Source organism: Lolium perenne, chromosome 3 (assembly GCF_019359855.2).
Source record: "Lolium perenne isolate Kyuss_39 chromosome 3, Kyuss_2.0, whole genome shotgun sequence".
In the NCBI taxonomy this organism is placed as follows: Eukaryota; Viridiplantae; Streptophyta; class Magnoliopsida; order Poales; family Poaceae; genus Lolium; species Lolium perenne.
The window spans coordinates 267,389,894-267,410,628 of record NC_067246.2 but is presented as its reverse complement, the minus strand read 5'-3'; the positions used below and the strand labels follow the sequence as shown (position 1 = coordinate 267,410,628).

Here is a 20,735-nt window from a genome sequence, read left to right as displayed (position 1 = left end):
GACGGAAATATCCACACCCATGTGTGGGTGTACAAAAGTATTTCCGTTTGTCTTTTTGAAACTTCAAAATTTTTGATTTCAAAGTTTTTTCAAAAAGAAAAAAAATACATCGACATAGAAAATGTTGTATTCTAGGAATACACCATGTTCGGCCCTCATTAAATTACAAGATCTCACAAACTGATAAAATCAAGGTAGCATTGTACTGTTCATTACTGTTCACCAACGATGAAATCAATATTTTTCATTTTTGCTGAATCTGAAATACAACATATTTCTTTCTGAAGATTTACACGCTGGTAGATTTCAATATTATCTAGTACGTCCAGGTATTTTTCAAGTTTTTGAAATATTTGAATTCAAATTCTGAGATGTTCAAAAAAGGTCTCCATGTAATCCGAGCTAAAAAAAAATGGTCCATTATCCTCACCTGATGCTGTAAAAAAATATGCCACTCTCCTTTTGGCTGGGAAAGGATCCCGTGCGCGGGGAGGGAATGGAATCAGCCGTGAAAGCAACCGGCGCAAGCAGCGGTCTCTCGGGGTCGTTCCAGGGGTCCGGCGCGCCGGCACGGACGCGGTGCTGGACTGGTCGACGCCTCGTGCGCGGCTTCGCTGATCGGGCCGGACAGACAGGTCAGAACTACGGGACATGGATGTCGCCTATCTCGATGGGCATCAGAATCTTGGCAGCCTAGCTAGCAGGTCTTGGCCGTTGCTGGCAGGCAGTTCCACCACGTGACGTGGCCAGGATGAATCCTCGTCCTGCTACTACGTTGCTCTACGTGGCAAACATTTTTTTTCGAAACACAATACAGAGGACGACATTCATAAATAAGCACATACACTCACCCCTATAAACGCTGCACGCACACTCTACCTCTATGAGTACCTCTGATAGATTGCGTCCAAAAAACTTCATCCAACGAGTCTTGAGATTGACGAAGTCTGCTAGTACGTGGTTTTGTTTTGTCGGGCGATGTCTTATATTCTGTTTTTGGTAGTGTGTTGTCAAAAAAGGAAGAAAAACATTCCAAGGTGCACGGAGTTTTGCTCCCGGTCCCAGGTCACAAGTCCCCGTGTGAAAAGTAAATTCGAAATAAACAAAGAATAAAATACCACATCCATTCAAAAATAAATATTCCCTCTGTCTAAAAATAGGTGTCTCACTTTTATATAGATACATCAGTATTTAGAAAAAATGGGACACTCATTTTCAAACGAAGGAAGTAATATTTTTTGAAATCTTATGTGTTTTTTTTTTTGCGAATGCTCAAATCTTATGTGTTTGTTTTCAGTTACTATGGTATGTGATCATGAAAATTTGCTTGCAAATGTTTTTCCAATAAGAAAAACAAAGTTGAGTGCTTTACGAGCAACAGATTTGACAACTGATAGAAGTACATTTATTCGTGAACCAAGGGAGTACATGTATATTTTTTATATATTTTTTCAGTTTCATAAAATTGTTTTTCATATACAGTTGCATATACTCGTGGGAGCCGAGTTGTATATCCACGTTCCAATTATGTGCTCACAGTTTGCTACAAAAAAATAAAATCAAACTTTGTATATTGCTTCATTGACATTCGACAACTTAATTACGTGTGAGCATTAAGAAACTACCAAGAAACATGCGACGTGATGATGCCGATTTGCTCCACGAAAAGAACCTACGGAAGGATGAGCGAATGACCCATGTCTAATCGCAGAGCATGCTTTTAGTGCTTTCGACGTCAGAAAAGCATCAGCGCATAACCATTAACCAACACATTTCTGCAAGCAAGCAAGACGGGATTCCTTATCCCCGCTGTGATCGAAACATCTTCCTACCTTTTTGCGCCCCCTGCCTGCTGACCTGGTTTGCAAAGGAGCTTTATTAATTCTTTCGGAATGTCCAAAGTACCGATCATGTTAGCTGAAAGTCGGTGCCGAAAGCTCATGCCGACAGTGTGGCGCCGTCGGCGTATCGCTTCCTGCCACTGTGCGTCTGTCCAACAGTGTCATCGGTGGTGCGGCAGTTAGCGTCCAAAGCAGGGGGGTTTCTCTAACACACGGATGCAACGGATCAACTACCTGATCCTCCTGAACTTTTGCAAGTATCCACCTAAGCTTTCTCGTCAGATGGTACCGCCTGAAAGTTGGGGTAACTGCTGTTGGATGTCTAGAAACTTTTACTGCTCCAAGTAATCAAGAAGGTGCAGGGGTTCATGCTGCACAGTGGCTTGCATCAGGAAGACAGTAACAGCTAAACTACTCCAGTAGACGAAATTTTAGCACTCCAACTACTGTAACAGCACCACAACAAAAAAGAAACAATATGCAGCGTAACCGAGTCTGCAATGCATATTGCCAAGTGCCAACACAACAGAGTTCTGAGAAAACAGATGGTCCCCACTACTTCAAAACTATACAGGAGAAAAATAATTTACTTGAGGGGATCACTGAAGACGAACTAACAGGTTCTTCATCCAAGTTGTTAATCTTCACAGGACCACCTAAACTTTACTCGTGGAGATAGCTCAAGGGACACTGATAGGCTCTTCAGGTTCTTCGAGCCTTGCATCAGAGGTACCCTTCCTTTTCATTATAACTGTGCTTCTGCACACTGTTGAAGCGGAAATCTTGATTATCGTTGTTCTTCTCGGGGTCTTGTCAACACAACAGAGTTCTGAGAAGTTTTGACTATACAGCATAACCAAGTCTGAAATGGATCTTGCCAGCACGAAAGAATCCTGAGAAAACAGAAGACAGAGGTAACATCCAGACAAGCAAGCCGGTTTAGTTTTATCGGAACACTTCCAACCGCACTACTTCCAAACTTTGCAGGAGCAAATATATTTTACTTGGGGAGATAACTCAAAGGGGGCACTAACAGGTTCCCAGTCCAAGTTGTTAATCTTTACAGGAACAACAAATAATTTACTTGCGGAGATAGCTCAAAGGAGACACCGACAGGTTCTGCCTCCAGGTAGTTAATCTTCACAGGACCAGAAAAACTTTACTCGTTGAGATAACTCAAAGCACACAGATTGGCTCTTCAGGTTCTGTAATCCTTGCACCACAGAAATCCTTCCTTTTCCTTGTAACTCTGCTTCTGTAAAACGTTGCTCTGGAAATCTTGATCATCCTTCTCCTCGAACCACTTGGTCTCCTCTTAGGTGCCAAGCTTCCATTATGTCCGCTGTTCTCCACGGGTGCCTTGTCAGAGCACACCTCATCCCCAAAAAAATGGCTGAAATGATGGCGAGGATTCGCGTAACAGGATGGCGTGCGCACGATTCCTACGACCGCTGACGGACGCAACGTCTGCATAAGATCCTCTAGCTCTGCGAAACAGGCGTGGTCGGAGTATGGCAGGGCATAAGAGTGCTTCTCAAATAGCTTCGGTGGTGACAAGGGATCATAATCCGTTTCTATTGTTCCTATGCCTGACCCTTGCACTCCGCATGTGATGGACTTTGCTGGTGATTTGCCACTGGCCTTGGCCTTTCCTTCACTGCTTCTCCATAGCCAAGGGATGCCCGAAGGCATGATTCCTATGGTTGGACATACCGTGTTCAAAGCTTCAAGGGTCGCAATGGTCAAACTGTATCTTGGAACAGCACGCATCCTGGTCAAGCTGGTGTCAGTGGTGAAGATCTCTCGATTGTCATCGATGCCTAGAAGGTGTACTGTCAGTAGGCGCTGGGGCCAGACCCAAATCTGTTGAGGGAAGTGAAGGGGGGAATAGTTTAGCCTCCATAAGATCACTGTGCGGTGTTTATAAGAGTAAATAAAGTACTATCAGATTGGGTAGACGAGTAGAACGTTGAGTATGTCAAGGAAAAGACCCTTCGCACCTTCGTTTGTAAGGCTCTGGATATATGAAGCAATAGGTCTTCTTTTCCAAGATTGTTAACGCCAATAATAACTTCATGATCAGGATGAGCCTGAATAATATTAACTATCTGCACCCAACACTAAGATAATATTAATACGGAACACCCAACGCAGCATGATGGATAACCCAATGGTCAGGCAGTAAATTCAGGGCAGAAACTTATGCATAGGCAACTTGCTTACAGGTTGTGAATGGCATCTTATTGCAGGTAAATTAGTTAGCACTAGAACTCTACTCTCTATCAGAACATCCACCCCATCATAAGTAGAACAGGAAGTAGGAAAGGCAGGACAGCTAATGCTGAACATGAGGATGTACAATAGCTTTCCAACTAAATTCCACGCTCGGTTAGTTTCTGGGCCCTTGCAAGTCGCAGCTATAGAAAACGATGTACGGAGCTGGTTTTTACATTTCACTAATTTTGATTCAAGTATCATCAACAGGCTGTTCACCAGATTTTATTGAAGTTATATGAGTTGCTTCATGTGAAGCACATAATCTATTGATGTATAAGCAGCAGAAATAAACTAGGGATGTAACAGTTGAAATTGACAACTAAGAATGGACACCGAAAATTGCATATAGAAATACATCTGCTCATTCTGGAGACTTCACTAGGGATCAAGGCATTTGATTTTGCTATTGAACTACTCATCTTAGAAAGTAAGACTGCACTGCACTCAAGAACATTTCAGACTGCCACCATTGGCTGAACTGACAACGCTGCATATACAGTGCAGAAATTGGCACAATCGATGGAAGCTAATCAGACCTGCTCAGCGACGACACGATGCAGAGGGAAATTGAAGTTTTCCAACCAAATTCCACGCTCAGTTAGTTTCTGGGCCCTTGGAGGTTGCAGCTATATATAGAAAACAATGTATGAAGCTGGTTTTCACCTTTCACTTTGACATTTTGATTCAGGTAGCATGAATAGGCTGTTCACCAGCTTTTGTTCAAGTTTTATCAGTTGCTTCATGCGAAGCATAAAATCTATTGATGTATAAGCGGCAGAACAAAACTAGGGATGTAACAGTTGAAATTGACAACTAAGAATGGACACTGAAACGGTGGCATTGGATTGTTTCCCATAGGGATCAAGGCATTTGATTTTTTTCGCGAAAACGCAAAAACCTTGTGTTTCGATGCATTGATAGATAAAAGGTTTGTATGTACAATGTCCAGAAGAGGGACCAACGCCACACCGTACAACTCAACCCAAAGAGACCTAATCTAGGGGAGGAGTTGGTGAAGCCCCCGGGCGACCGCATCCGCCCATTGTCGCGCCTCGGCCTTGATGTCAAGGACTAAGGAGGCCACCGAGGGACGCGCATTGTCGAAGACCGCAGCGTTCCTATGCTTCCAAATCCACCATGCCGTGAGCATGATGAGTGACGAAGTTCCTTTGCGCAACTGGGGTGGAGAGGTCCGCACCACCAGCAACCACAAGTCACCCTCAACCATCGAAGGCCCCGCGGTGGATCGAATCCACGATAGGACCTCGAACCAAATTGTCCTAGAGAAGGAACAACCGGTCAGGATGTGCACCATAGTCTCCATTGACTGGTCGCACAGCAGGCATCTTGTCGCGTGGGGCAATCCCCGATGCGCCAAATGCTCACTCCTCCAACACCTGTCCAGGCAAACAAGCCAGATGAAAAACTTCACCCTTGGTGGCGCCCAGGATTTCCAGTTGAACTTCCAGGAGCCTGATAGCACCGCCACCTGGAAGAGGGCATCATAGCAGGAGCTGGAGGAATACTGGCCATCCGTCGTCCAACGCCAAACCAACCTGTCTTGATCGGGGGAGAGCACCATGTCCCTGAGCCTAATCCATAGCTGAACATACTGCCATAGGGCCAAGCCGCTCTGTGCGCCCTCGATGTCTGACATCCAGCTGCGCTCCACCGGCGCCTGTTGCACCGTGCGCCGCTTCCTGAGGCGCTTGGGAATGAGTGCATAAACCTCCAGCGCTACCTCCCTGATGGACTTCCCATCCAGACACCAGTCCTCCCAGAAGAGAGTGGACTCGCCGTTGCCCACCACCATAGAAGTGGAGGCAGCGAAGGCGTCCAGCTCGATCTTCGAGAACTGCATGTCGAGCCCGCGCCATGGTCGTTGGGGGTCAGTCCGCATCCTCCATAGCCAACGAACCCGAAGGTTGATGGCTACGCGGGCGAGATCCAGGATCCCTAACCCCCCAAACCGCAGCGGGCGGCACACCCTCAACCAGTTGACACGGCAGTGACCGCCATTGGCCTCTGCCCTACCGGCCCAAAGGAAGCTTCGTAGGATCTTGTTAACCTGTTTCAGCGCCTTCTTGTTGAAGCTTAGCACCGTGAGCTGATGCATCGGAATAGCTGCCAGCACCGATCGAACCAGCGCCAAGCGCCCTGCCCTGGGCATCATAGATGCTTTCCAGGTAGGTAACTTGTCAGCCAGACGGTCCACCACGGGCTGGAACGCCTCACCCGGTAGCCGACGGATGGAGAGTGGGATGCCGAGGTATTTGACAGGGAAGGGTGCCAACTGGCACTCCATCACCCCGGCGGCGTCATTGGCCACATCCTCCGTGCAGGCAATCGCAGAGACCGAGCATTTGGCGAAGTTGGTGTGCAGGCCTGACGCGTGCCCAAAGAGCTCCAGAATACCGCGGATAGCGCGCAACTCTGTCTCATCCGGATGGTAGAAGATGACCACATCGTCCGCGTAAAGCGAGACCGTTGTGGCCAGCTCCCGCCGTGCCAGGCGCCGCAGGATCCCCAACTCGATCGCCTTAGCCAATGCTCGGTTGAGCGTGTTCATGATCAGCACGAACAACGACGGCGACAGGGGGTCTCCCTGTCTCAGGCCCCTCCTATGCCAAATGGGGGGACCTAGCTCGCCATTGAGCATCACCCTGGTACTAGCCTTGGACAGAAGGATGGCCACCAGCTCGCAGAACTTAGGCCCAAATCCCATCTTTCGAAGGACCTCCACATCGAGCTTGAGCATCACCTGTGGCTCCTTCATCCTGTGCAGGAATCTCGCCATCTGCTGAACCAACATGAAGTTGTCGTGAATGCACCACTTGCGAATGAACGCGCATTGGTTACGATCCACCAGCGACTCCATCCGAGGGGCCAAGCAAGTAGCTAACGTCTTCGCCACGAGCTTGGCGAAGATGTGGATCATGCTAATTGGTCGATAATCGCCCAAAGCAGCCGCATCCGGGCGCTTAGGCAGCAGGATTAGAAGGGCCTGGTTTAGGCCCTAGAACCCACGCCCGCACATCGTGAACAACTTATCAAACGCGGCCATGAAGTCCGCCTTCACCGTCCCCTAGCAGGTCTGGAGGAACTCAGCCGTAAAGCCATCGGGCCCCGGCTCCTTGCCATGAGGCAAGCGGCGGACCACCTTCGAGATCTCACCCTCTGTGAACGCAACCTCAAGCTCGGATAGGTCCTCTGAGTGCGTGCCCAGGAAGTCCAGGTCCAGCGAGTACTGTCGATCCACCGTAGTGCCAAGAAGCCCCACAAAGTGTGTGAAGGAAGCTTCGACCATGGTCGCATGGTCAGAGACGACCGCGCCCTCAACCTGGAGATTGTGAATGACGTTCTTCTGCCGGCGATAAGCCGCGTGTTGGTGGAAGAAGGTTGTATTAGCATCACCCTCCCTGAGCCAAGCTATCTTGGCCCGCTGCCTGGCCATCGTGCGCTCGAGGGAGGCGAGCCCCAGGTAAGCTTGCTTCAGGAAGGCCCGTAAACGATGCTCGTCAGGCGATAGCGGACGTGATTCCATGGCCACATCCAGCCTCAACACCACTTCCCGCGCTGTCATCAGCTGCAGTTTGACACACCCAATCTTCTTGCCGCTCCAGCTCATGAGGCTGTGCACCGTGCGCTTCAGCTTAGCGGAGCCAGCGGAAGGGGTCAGGGTCCCCATCAATCACCTCCCACGCGGATTGCACCACCTCACTGAAACCATCGAGTTTCAGCCAGAAGCGTTCGAATTGGAACCGCTTCCGTCCCGTGGACTGTGTGGTGCAGTCGAGGAGAAGGGGGCAGTGGTCCGCCAGAACCGTCGCTAAACAGCGCAAGGAGCAGCTGTTGTGGAGCTCCTCCCATGCCGCCGTGACCCCACCCTCGTCAAGTGGGGTCTGTCGCTCGTTCAACCACGTGTACCGTCGCCCATGAAGATAGATCTCCTTGAGCTCGCAGTCATTCAGGAAGCGCCTAAACCGTCCCATCATCCTCCGATTCAGGTTACCATTGTTCTTATCCTCGTCACGGTAGATCATGTTAAAGTCTCCACGCAGGGTCCAAGGCCCAGGGTGGGCCGCACGATGGAACGGCACGAAGCTCGGCAAGAAAGGCATTTGATTTTGCTAGTGAGTTACTTGTCTTAGAAAGTAAGACTGCACTGCAATCAAGAACATTTCAAACTGCCACCATTGCGCCCATGCTGCATAAATCACCTTCGTCGCATGGACCAGGGATGGCTGAACTGACAACCCTGCATACACAGAGCGGAAATTGGCACAATCGATGGAAGCACAGCAGACCTGCTCAGCGACGACGCGACGCGGAGGGAAGTTGAGCGACGGGTGGCAGTAGGTGTTGTCCATGTAGAGCACGTCCACGCTATCCCCGGCAAGCGCCTGGAGCAGCGCCTTCTTCGCGTACCGCGCCTCCTCGCACCCCAACTCCCACCGGTAATCGCCGGTGAAAAGCATGCATCCGAGATCGCCGCGGATGAGGTACATGAGCGAACCTACATATACATCAGCAGAATTTAGCGAGTGGAGGCGAGCAAAGTAGCAATGATTTGGGAGGAATGGGTACCTACCGGGGCAGTGGAGGGCGGGGATGGCGGTGACGTGGAGGGAGAAGATGCGGCCGGAGGTGGGGGAGGAGATGGTGAGGGAGGCGGAGTCGCCGGAGGCGATGGGGCGGAGGAGGGAGGCGTCGACCCCCGGGAAGCGGGTGGGGAGGAGGCGCGCCGTGACCGGGGAGCAGTAGAGCGGGCCGTGGCGCCACCCGCCCGCCGCGCCGAGGCCGCGGGTGTGGTCCTGGTGGAGGTGCGTCAGGAAGTAGACCTGGCTGCCGCCGGTGAACTTGTCCACGGAGAACAGCCCCTCGTCCATGGCTGCTTTGCCGATCTGCGCCGCCTCCCCACTCGCTGATTTGGGCGCTTTTCCGCCTTTTCGGGGAGAGGAGGAGACGCGCGCCAAAATGAAAATGTTTATCGCCTACGCCTTCTATAAGCGTGCTATTTTCGGACGAATTTGATGCGCTCCCGCTAGCATTTCAAGATGTGCTCGTGTTAATTTGTACTCACTAATTATTGAAGAAGTAGTACTACTACGTACTGTACTGGAGTACTAATATTTGTAAAGAGAGTGTGGAAAGAGTTGGCAAGATTTCATTGGCAACCAAAATTTTAGCAACGAAACTATGACACTCAAAGTAACGGGAGCTACCAAAATTTTAGCAATCAACAAAACTTCATTTAGATACGAAGCTAAAACGTATAGATACATCTAAATCTAGACAATCAAAATCTAGACAAAACCGTGACACTTAATTAGAACGGAGGTAGTAACTTCTTGATCCATGGTCTTTCTCTTTTAAAAGGGCTTTGAGTCCATCTATTGAACTACAATTATTATTTAATGATGAGAATTTGATTTGTTTTTGAGAAATTAGCAAGCATTTGTCATTTAGAAAAACTCAAATCGATACTTAACTCAGAAGCGAAAAAGAACTCTGACGTCCTTAACATGTTTGATTTTCATTTATTATTTCCTTTCTTGTTTATCAACCTTGAATTAGATTTATGTTTGAACTATAAGTGTATATTTTATACAGTGCATATGTGATGAAATGTTTTCAGAATTTTCACAGCCTTTAACATGTTTCTTTTGGCCTACTGCACTAGTATATCTCAAAGGTGCCAGTGCCCACTCTGTGCCCCTGTAATTGTCGCACCAAATGATGGAAGTATGTCAACATTGTATTTATTCGGACACAAACCTGCCTGTCTTACAAATATTACAAACATGAGCGGCGAGCTAGACAGTGTCCATCCATGCAGAAAACTAGGGAAGAATACAACAAGTACCACATCGGGAAGACTGAACTTACAAAACAAGGGAGACTGGTGAGCCCATAAACATACAGCTTGCGCACACAGGAATAATTCAGTCTACATGCAGTCGACAACACAAACCAACAAAGACTCCCGCGACCAGGGAGCCTGGCACTAACCCGAAATGCAAAGCCTGCTGGTCAAGCCAGTTTATGATATGCACACATGACTCAGGATACAGAAGTTGCGGCGCTCAGATACACAGGGATCGCCTAGGTACAAGCCTCATGTTTTCCTTGCGCTCCATGTTGTATGCCATTGCCTCAATTTTCTGCAGTGGGGCAAAAGGTGATGAGTAAGATCCAACAATAGCAACGAATAATGACAGGTGATCAACTTCTCCAAGAAGTTGGTAGCAAGTGATCAAGTTGAGTAAGAGTTTCAAATGAAACATCTTTTCAGGTAGGAACTGAAATATGTGTGCGAAATAGGTACATTTTGCCTACAGGGGAGCTCAAAGCTCTTCAATAGTACGAGTGTCAAACAAAAGAAACAGCAAAAGGAGAACAAATTAAAATGGCTGTGGCATGAAAAATGACTAAATGAGTAAGCTTGATTTGCTCCAGTAGATTCTCTATTGTCTGAAGAAAAGGTCTAGACGGAATCTAAGATAAGATCACAAGGACCAGATCATCTTCCAAATGCCAATCTTTTACCCTCCCCAGTATGTTGCCAAAACTCACTTCTTAAGACCTTAGGCAAGTTCTAGTAAATTTAGTACTTGGCACATCCTAGAAATCTTGCTGTTTATAGAAAGAATTTCCTTATATAGGGCCTTATTGATTTACTACACTACCACATTTGCTACAACCAAGTGCGGCGTGCTAGATGTTAAACACCCTGCAAATGTCAGAGGTTGTTCCGCTTGCTAGCCCATAATGATAGGTCAACTTTTGGTACCTACTGCAAACTCTAATGGCCAAAAAGCATGGTCCCGAACTAAACGGACTCCTGGTACCATGTCATTTATTCCAACAACCGAATGTGTATATTGAAAACCAACACATTTATAAAGCCTGAACTGGATATCCTACAGATACCACATAGAAACATGGCTAACCATGAGGTCCCCTAGACATGAGAAACGAAGGAATTGAACTACAATGTTTAATTCAATAATCTGCAAACGATGAAAGTGTGGTGTGAAGCCGAAAAAACTGAGAACAGTAGTTAGAGAAAATTGATATGCAATGAAGCAAGGGGAAAGTGACATGAAAAAGAAAAAAATTCCCAAAAGGCAATAAAAGATAAGGGTGATCCTATTTCCCTTTGTGACATAAGTGAAAAGGAGAGGGAACTGCACTGATACCCCCTCCATTTCATTTTATGAAGGTTCATAGATCACCTTCCACAGACCCTGCACAGTGCGGGAGCTCTTAGCATTGGCTACGTCATAGATTATCAATCTTGCTTCACAATATATAAGCATGCATTTGCATTTGTTGATGAACCTTCTTTGCCTTTATTTATTACAACTTCTCTGTTGCATTTACAAGTAACACTATCACTAACTATTCATTCTCCTATCTCCTAGGAACTGCACTAATATTAGCCTCCATTTCATTTTATAAAGGCTCATAGATTATCAATCTTGCTTCAAAATAAGCATGCATTTGCATTTGTTGATGAAACTTGTTTTTTCTTTATTTATTACATCTTCTCTATTACGTAACATTATCACTAACTACTATTTCTCCTATCTCCTAGGTATCTAAGCAAAGATAGAAATAGCAGGATCATTTTCCATTGTCCTTCTCTGGACTTTATGAACTTCTTAATCCATTCAAATAATACTTTCAAATGGGTGGAGTACTAAGAAATAAATAGGTCAACTCAACATTGCATCAGAACTGGAAACAAGTAGATCAGGAGGAAGTAAAGAGATATTTACACAGGAAAAATATCGTTCTGAATGCGAAAGCATGAGTTGTGTCCCTAAAAGAAACCATCCAAACAGGAACATATTTTACATGAAAATGCATTCCATGCAGGTGATAAGCTGACAATAGTTTTTTAAAGTGAGGCCGATTAAACCTTTCAAATGAGATTAATTACACACATTCTTCTGCATAAATTGCAAGGTATCCTCGTGCAACTTTCAAACATGACTAAACAATATAGGAAGCTATTAATGTCCCAGGACGAAAAATCTCCTTAATATTAAGCATTAATTTAGGTAAAATACAGCATAACTATTTTGAAATTAGCACTGCTAGGAAACGTTAGAATAATTTTATCATGCTTTAAAATATGTAAAAGGAGCCTGCACATCTGCTTTGAGAGGCTAGAAACTCCTAGAGTATTTAAATTATAGACAAGAAGAAATGCAACTAATAGCATACACAAAGAATACCACTCCCTTTTCAATGGCGCAGATTAATCAGGTACCAAAAGTGTTACGTTTCCATAAGAGGTACTGCTAAATTTAATTAGCCATGCATTGGTAATTGTTTTAAATTCAGCTAGGCTAACACATATGAGAAGCGGACATATATAACTATATAGTATAATTATTGGCGTTACAAGTTCTTTAATTACATTCTTGTTTTATTTAATGGCCATTTACCTCATGTTCTAACTCTAGACAACTACAAACGAAAAATTGAGCAACAATCTTCATTACCCTAATATTCCTTCACCGTGTAAAATGTAAAGAAATACAATCCTTTACAATTTCATGTTTTCAATGTTGGTAATTCTTTCAACATTGATATTCCAACCAAAAAAATGCTTACAAACAGAGATTCTAAAATAAAATGTATTCTCAAACGGATGAAGTAAGAAACAACTATAGAAAGCATGAATAAATATGGCTGAAGTGCACAATGGCAGGGGAATTCAGTTCACTTCTATTTGTTCTTTGGGCAACTGAGAAATTTGATTCATACTTCCATATACCGGCGTATCCTTCTCAAATTTCAATAAAGTATATTTTTCCATCTGCAACTCTAAGAGCACTGGATAATAACCTTTAGTAGTAACGAGAATATCAGCAACAATAACATTTAGCTTTTCCTACAAGAGCTCAGAGCAGTTGTGCAAGTTAATTGATTCAGCACATACAACAGGTGCTGGTAAAAACATGACCAAACCTGAGTCAATAAGCTTATGGCATCAAGCTTGTCACCACCATTACAATTTTGAACAAAAGATAGCCAAGAGCTCGGAGCAGTTATGCAAGTTAATTGATTCAGAACATACAACAGGTGCTAGTAAAAACATGACTAAACCTAAGTCAATAAGCCTATGACATCAAGCTTGCCACCACCATTACAATTTTGAACAAAAGATGGCAGTTCTACTCACTGAGTGAATGAAATATGTTGTTGAATTAATTACCAATTAAGGCGTGCTGATACTAGCTATGTTCTACGCAAGGTATATTTCTGTAGTTAATCACTTCATCAAACACATCATGAATAAACTAATCAATCAATCAATCCGCATATGGAATAAAAAAAAACTGTGGAGTTGAGCAAAGGAAGAGGTCAGACCTTTGTGTGCGTCAGGCGCATCATGATACACAGGCTCATCCTCGGGCACAGTGTGCAGCTCATCTGGTATTGCTGCCGCTGCTGCTGCTTCCCCGGCGATAGCTGCAGCAGGATCGTCCGGGTAGCGAACGACCACGACGGGGCAGACACAGTGATGCACGCAGTAATCGCTGACGCTCCCGAGCCTGCCCTTCCCTCCCTTGCGCGAGGCGCCGAACCCGCGGCTGCCCATGATCATGGCGCAGAGTCCCAGGCGCTCGGCCTCGAGGCAGAGGCGCTCCTTCATGTCGTGGTCCTTGACGACGTGGATCTTGAAGGGGATCTGCGCGCCCACGAGCGGCTGCGCGAGGTCCTCGGACTTGGTGGAGGTGAAGGCGTCGAAGTCCTCCTCCCGCTTCCTCTGCAGCTCCTCGGCGGAGTGGGGGGGCTCCTCGGCGTCGGCGTCGGCGTCGGCGTCGGCGTCGGTGGCGACGGAGACGGGGATGGAGCCCCAGTCGGCGCCGTAGAGCACGGAGGTGGGGCGCACGTGCAGGAGCACGACGGCGTCGCCCGGGCGCAGGTAGTTCTGCACGGCCCAGCGCACGGCGTAGGCGGACTCGTCGGAGAGGTCGACGGCGATGCCGATGCGGCGCTGCGAGGAGGCGGTGGCGCCCGCGGCGGCGAGGGAGGAGAAGAAGTAGCGCGGCGAGGAGGGCTGGATCGCGGCCGCCTGCGCCGCCGCGAGCCGCACCGGCGACAGCGCCGGGGAGGGCACCTCGCCGCCGCCGCCGGCCGACGGGGAGGAGGAGTTGGCCGCCGCCATGGGGTGGGGGAAGTCTCGCGAGCTAGGGTTTTTGCTCGGTGTTCTTCTCGCGTTTGGTTTGGGGATTTTGCGGTGGTGGCTTTGATTTGATCCGATGCGAGGTGATTGTGATGCTGGGTTTGGGTTTGAAATGGAGAAGGGGGAATCCAGGGAGCGTCTTCGCCTTTTCTCCTCCTTGGCCAACTTGTCTTGAGCTGTGGGAGGAAATGGGATGGCTGACTTGTCGCATTCGTACACGTTACCGCTTCTTAATCCTTCTCGACCTCCTCCTAATCTTCCATTTGGTGCCCGTCACGTTGGCCTACCAATACCATTGACCATCATAAACCATTTGCTTCTTGCCCTAAACCACCTCAAAGCCTTAAACTCCATCCTACTTGGAAGGAGCCTGGAGGCTGCGCCTGCGGCCCTCCCCATGCCTCCTTCCGTCGAGGAAGTAAGACCTGACTCGCACGATATCTCGGTTGTGGCTTCTCCGTTAAGTCTAGTATTTGACATTGATAAAAGTGGTGTTGTTGGTGATGCAGTCTCTCTCGTCTGAGTCCGGCATATAGTTTATATTGGCGATAGGGTTGCTAAGTCAGGAATGTTGGCAACGGTGCTTAGAGTTGTCGTTACCAAAGAGGGTTGTGTTTTTCTCACCACCTTGGTTGATGCCTACCCTATATCCGATGTATGTCGTGTTTGGAGTGTTCGTTCGTGTCGCTTTGTGGTCTCTTGTGTTGGCTAGAATGGGTGCGGTCCTGTTGTTTTGGCCTCGTGAGTGTGTTTAGGTGTGTTATTTGCGTGGCCTGGCCCTTTTCTTGTATAGGTTTTCACCCGATTTTTCGCCGAATTTTTTCCTAGAAAATGAGCACATATCCTCTTCTTAATTAATGAATGAGGCAAAAAATTGCTTTATTTTAGAAAAACATCATTCAGAAGATTGCAAGTGGCAGTTTTATTTGCTCACAAGTTATTACATATCACACCTTAATTGTTTTTTAGCAGATCACACCTTAATGTGTCTCCCGGCCAAAAAAAGAATGGATCAGAGCTTGTGGGCTTTCTTTCTTTTGGGTCTTTCAATATTCGAAAACGGCATTTGAAGGTTTCAGAAAACTGAAACAAATCTGACATATTTTGAGATTTCTTGAATAATTTGTGAGCAAAATTTGAACTCGAGTTACCTTATAGTTTGGGCTGCACAAAAAAAGCATCCGACATATTTTGAGATTTTGAAATTTTGCATTGTTACTGGTATAGACGTCATATTTAATCCTTGGTTTTGAGGCTTGATATAAAAGGTAGATCTTGTGGGCTTTCAATTATTTTAGGCTTGAAATATAGATGTAGATCTTGAAATACTTTATTTTAAGTAATTGAAAGCCCTCTGAATATAAAGTATTTCAAGTTAAAACTTGTGAGGTTGGTATAACACAACATTGTCTACATATATATTTAATTTTCTAATTTTATAAAATCTTAAAATGTCGTTCTCGGTTTTTATTTAGAAAAAACAGCTAGCTCGAGTTACATTTATGGTTTCCGGGTGTTAGCTGGATGAAGCATATGCTGATTGTGGTCGATGACTAGAGACTTTTTTGATCTCATAAAAAATAAGGAGACATTTTCCATCTATTTTGGGTGATGCCTGCCAGTTCAGAACCTGCATCCATGTACGCGTTCATTGAACTAGATTGCATTGGGATGGGGCCGTTGACTGGCTGCCACCGCTACTCGGAAGATAACCACCGGTGACTCGATCCTGAACGTCACATCAGTTATCCTCCGTTTGCTCTGCTGTCCAACATTCCGTGCTTTGATAAAACTCAAAATCGGTGCCTACCGGCTTCTCCAGTACCGGTTTGATCGTTCACTAGTGGTTGGGGCGCCCCATGGGGCGCCTCCTCACCGGTGCTGTGTGGAGCAATCTCATCCCTATCTAATACTTACTTATGCAATGTGGCGTATTTAATGTTTGCTTTAGACATGGAAAAGGCTATTAATGTACATGTTCAAATTCTGATCTGATCCGCTTCGACACAAAACTCTCAATAATCTATTGGTTGCCCAAAACATACTAAAAGTTACTGAACAACACATACACTCGTATTCAGTTTTGTGTCCAACAAAATACCAAACGGTGACAATCTTACATGAAAGACAATCTAATGTTAAGGTGGATCAAACCTGAACTAAGCGCCACACATGCTTTACATGTTTACATAGACAAAAGATGCTTACATCAAGGAAATTCAGGAGCAGCCTGAACATATAACTAAGTTGGACTTGCAAACGATCGCCGTGGTACCAAAATCATACTGACATATACTTCAGGGCACGATATCTTGCGGTTGACATATACTTCAGGGCACTACATATTGCACAAGATTTTGCATATTAGCATCCTTCTCTCTATGCTTTACCAGATCAGCCTAGAATCCGAGGAGCAAGAATTCTAAGCCGAGCAGTAATTCCATTGGGTAGGATACCTACAGCACAAATCAGAGGGATCTTCTGACTAAAAGTGAAATATGTACATCCCAGTAAAGATAGATGCATGTTCTTCCGCAATCAAAAATATGCATGTGCATCTAGTTGGGTATCTGAACTCTTCTCCATTAAATGTTTAACGAAGAACAAATGGAAGTTAAAAGTTTTAATAGATCTGGATACAAAAACTTTTGGAGATGAAAAGAGGCCAGATACCTGTGATCAAAGGCAATACTCATTATGTATAGAAACACACTACTGCTGCGCATAAATCATATGCTGAGCCAAAAAAAAAACAAGATTCTCAGTGAGAAATTTGCACTCAGATAAGGAAATAAAAAATTCTTTCATTTCTTGCAAAATCAAGAGATAAGCATAGGTGTATAAGTGTAAGTCTTCTCTATCGACAATTAGATAATTGGGAAGTAAAAAAACAGGTGAGAAAACCAAGCAACCAACCAACCACAGAGCTATAACTTCTATATTGCCTACATAGAAAATATACAGAAATTTTAGAAGTTAATGATAAATAATAATGATCATCATAAACTGAAAAAAAAAACATAAATTGCTCATCCACAAAGAATGGGTGCTACAATCTCTTATTATGCATAGAATACTTATATTAGTAAATCAAGCCCCTAACAGAATAATATATGGAATATCAGCGAGCCAACAGAAAAACTGCTTCGATATAATTACCAACATTCTAATCATCAGAGGGCACAAAACCAAGTAATACTCCATAATTTAATGGTCACAGCGGACACAGTTCCACCCTGCCAGATTGCAGAACATAATAGCAGTAAGATAATCATCGCATTGTGCTATAGGAAAAAAAACACAACAGTGAAGTTTCCAAAAGAACAAAATCATGAGCAGTATCTTACCTACATGGCTATCGAGGCCAATTATTCAGGTGACCAAAGCCTAGAATCGATGAACGAAAAAACAGAATTTTAGGTGATAGATTTAGAGTAACAGGTCACCCTAAGCCTAAGATAGTAAGTAACCAATACTAACTAATAAAACATTAAGACATATTCTGGGAAGCAATTGCTATGTCGTTTCTGAAACAAGTAAATGGAAATGACTTGTCCTTGTAAGCGTAAGAAATTTTCTTAAAATATGATATATTTCACTTTGTAAATGAGTTTTCTTTGTAAGTACAAGTAATCAGTACTAATCTGATGCTACATCAATTGTTTCTTCTAGCACTCTTACTGATTTGCAATAATATATGGATTTGGTCACAACAGTAAGGAGATACATAATCACTGACTCACTGTTTATAAAGATGACGAGTAATTGTGAAACATTACCCTTTTGACTATGGTCTCTTTCTTCCATGTCTCAACAGGCTTCTAAAAAGCTTTACTTGATGTGCCTACGGTTTGATTTAGAAGCAAACGGAGCTCATTCATGAGAATTAGATAACCAAAATACAAAAGTAGCAGTTTAGGAATGAATGGAGCACATAGGAAAAGGATTACCAGGAGAACTGGTCATAATCGAGCATTGGCATATCCAAAGACGGATGTTTCAGCTTGAGATTGTATTACATAGTTGAGACAGCTGCACCTGTGATCATACCTGTCCCAAATAATACAAAAACTCAATTAAAAACTTACTGAATTATAAAATTACCGAACAATGTCACAATTAGCTACTTTTACCTTCAATTTCCATTTCTAATTCAAGCTAATTGATTTGGAATACAGCCACTACTTGACCGGCAACCCAAAAATAATTCATGCTACTTGATTGGTATGCATTGTGGCAACTACACTGACCATATGCAGGCATCACCTATTTGTTCATCCATACACAAATCAAGAGAACTCGTTAAGAAGCTAGTAAAACTTCATTGTAATCCTTTGTAGCATGATTATCAAATATCTGTTTGTGGGAGATGTGGCCTAGCGACACAATGTGATACACCATGCATGACATTGCTTAACTATAAAACAGTTCAAAGGGTGGACATGGAAAAATATAATGCCATGATAGTAGTTCAATTCTTCGCAGCCAACAACTATGTGGAGAAGAAACACCATGTAAGCAAGTAATCCAGAAAATTAGCTGAACCAACATATATGCATGAATCAAGAAAATTTAACCAAATGAAGGCGTTGAATAAAAGATGTCAGACCATTTTCTCTCATTGGACTGTAAGCTAGAAGGGCATTTTACAAGTCAAACTACTAAATTGATAAACAATCTTTTCATATGAATATGGCCAGAAAAGGATAAAGCTAACGTTTGCAAATATGTTGGTTGCAAAAGCTGAGATAGTGGATGAACCTTCCCAGTTATGTGTCCATGCAGCTAGTTGACTTACACCATATGAAAATAAAGTTCAGCTTTCTTTCTCCATAGTAGTGCAGTTTATGAGAAGATGATAGCCCCATGATAAAGCAACTTATGTAGCAATTCTTTTCAGCTGGTCCTCCTCGCCAATCATCCATTTTGGTCCTAGCAACGGCTCAATGGTTTCCAAATATCAGAGTCATAACTGGGCAAGGATTCAAGTCAGTTCACACAAAGAAAAAAAAACAGATGCAACGGAGTCACCCTGGACCATGCATCCTAATAAGTTTTAGGAACACAATAAGAACCAGAGAAAAGAAGTCATATTTCCATTCGTCAAATATTCCTATAGATCCACCATAACATATGGTTCTTCTCTTCGTTTCTGAACCTGAAACAAAACCAGATAAAAAAAATAAAGATCAAATTGCATTTGCTCGAGATAGGGAGAGACAGTACAGTAGCTCAATGCGCAAGATTGAACGTTCTTGCCTCTGATGCTCCGCCTCCCTCCTCTCCAAGCTTCCGTATATGCAGTTGTGGCCCTCATGCTTCCTCCTATGGCCTAATCTGCCGCTCGACAAGAGGAGAACAGAAACGGTATCCTCATGTTCCTTCTCCTCTGGTGCTCTTTCCCCTAGCCGGCCGTTGATAGTCGGCGAGCTCCTCCCCTCCGCCAACGACCGCTTCACCTCCTCCCATCCCGTGACACCCTGATCTATATGCACGGACGCCGGCGCAGTCCCACCTCCTCCATCCGACAATCTTCACCAAGCAGGAGGGGAAAGGGCGACCGGTCTCGGAAGACGAGGAAGTGATTTGCGCCATACTATGGCCGACCGGAAACCGAGTACCGTGAAGGGGCGAGGCCCATGGGTTGGCACCGCAGGGAGGTAGGAGTAGGGAGAGGTGGAGCGGCTCAAGGTCCGACATGGCGGAGTGTGTGGGCGAGGGCGGCGGCGGCAAGCAGGGAAAGGGAGGCGGAAGCGAGGCAATCGCGCAGCCGTGGCATCTAGGGTTTCGTTCGGGGAAGGTGTCTCAGGTCATGAGAAACGGACAGCTGAGATCGACGCGGAGCTCGCCCCTCGATCGAACGGCTCGGGAGTCCTTGCGCGCCACAGGCTATCGTGGAGCACCCTGGCATAGGCCAAAGGTACACGCACTTGCTTGTTCTCAATTCCGAGCGGCTTCCTCAAAGCTATTATTCTTCGGCGTGTTAGAAAAACCGGGGATCATGGCAACATGCTAGTGCTTGCATACCAGGTGAATATTGAAAGGATCATATGGACACCTATAGAAGATAAATAGGTGTAATTAGATTTTAATTCCTTTTCAGTTTAAGTTTGATATAGAAGTTAATTTTTTAAGATATATAACTAAGTAAATTTACCTACATGACAAGATGCAACCAAATAACCATAACCAGATATAACAATACAAGTAGTAAAGTGTAGTCAATATATAGAGGTAACGAGAGTGAAACATGTGGAGACACAAGGGTTGATGCCAGTCGTTCCTCCTGTTGAGGGGAAGTGCATCTATGTTGAAGGGGTGTACTGCTACAAAGGCCAGCCAACGCCACAACTGATGAGGTCTAAGACCCCGTGTGTGGCCCGATCTCGCAGCTTGACCCCGAAATCCAA

The 20,735-nt window shown here is 45.1% G+C and overlaps 2 protein-coding genes and 1 long non-coding RNA gene across 10 annotated transcripts; all 3 read right to left on the bottom strand.

The window, feature by feature from the left end:
* Nucleotides 1-2,261: 2,261 nt before the first annotated feature.
* Nucleotides 2,262-9,165, bottom strand: LOC127344046 (uncharacterized). The gene is made up of 4 exons (XM_051370271.2): nt 8,710-9,165; nt 8,426-8,634; nt 3,842-3,949; nt 2,262-3,704 (listed from the first exon to the last, which is right to left on the bottom strand). The coding sequence occupies exons 1-4, from the start codon at nt 9,005-9,007 to the stop codon at nt 3,018-3,020; spliced, it is 1,302 nt and encodes a 433-aa protein (XP_051226231.1). The 5' UTR covers nt 9,008-9,165; the 3' UTR covers nt 2,262-3,017.
* Nucleotides 9,166-9,855: 690 nt separating this feature from the next.
* LOC127344047 (universal stress protein PHOS32) lies at nt 9,856-14,448 on the bottom strand. The gene is made up of 2 exons (XM_051370272.2): nt 13,506-14,448; nt 9,856-10,282 (listed from the first exon to the last, which is right to left on the bottom strand). The coding sequence occupies exons 1-2, from the start codon at nt 14,305-14,307 to the stop codon at nt 10,275-10,277; spliced, it is 810 nt and encodes a 269-aa protein (XP_051226232.1). The 5' UTR covers nt 14,308-14,448; the 3' UTR covers nt 9,856-10,274.
* Nucleotides 14,449-16,376: 1,928 nt separating this feature from the next.
* LOC127344048 (uncharacterized) lies at nt 16,377-20,190 on the bottom strand. 8 transcript variants are annotated; one of them, XR_007877700.2, is made up of 8 exons: nt 19,585-20,170; nt 19,087-19,483; nt 18,276-18,375; nt 18,105-18,169; nt 17,673-17,712; nt 17,489-17,561; nt 16,999-17,061; nt 16,377-16,781 (listed from the first exon to the last, which is right to left on the bottom strand). It is a non-coding gene; the product is annotated as an uncharacterized lncRNA (long non-coding RNA). The 8 variants fall into 8 exon arrangements; XR_007877697.2 differs by having other exon boundaries at nt 17,485-17,561; nt 19,585-20,166; XR_011756016.1 differs by adding an exon at nt 18,459-18,591 and having other exon boundaries at nt 16,377-17,561; nt 19,585-20,190.
* Between the last annotated feature and the right edge of the window lie 545 nt (nt 20,191-20,735).

Excerpts from the sequence above, each read along its gene's own strand:
- LOC127344046 (XM_051370271.2), bottom strand. The coding sequence starts at position 9,007 with ATGGACGAGGGGCTGTTCTCCGTGGACAAGTTCACCGGCGGCAGCCAG. Across the intron at positions 3,950-8,425 it reads GTCGCGTCGTCGCTGAGCAG|ATAGTTAATATTATTCAGGC; the intron begins GTCTGCTGTGCT and ends TGTTGGGTGCAG. Across the intron at positions 3,705-3,841 it reads CCAGAGCCTTACAAACGAAG|ATTTGGGTCTGGCCCCAGCG; the intron begins GTGCGAAGGGTC and ends TTCCCTCAACAG.
- LOC127344047 (XM_051370272.2), bottom strand. The coding sequence starts at position 14,307 with ATGGCGGCGGCCAACTCCTCCTCCCCGTCGGCCGGCGGCGGCGGCGAG.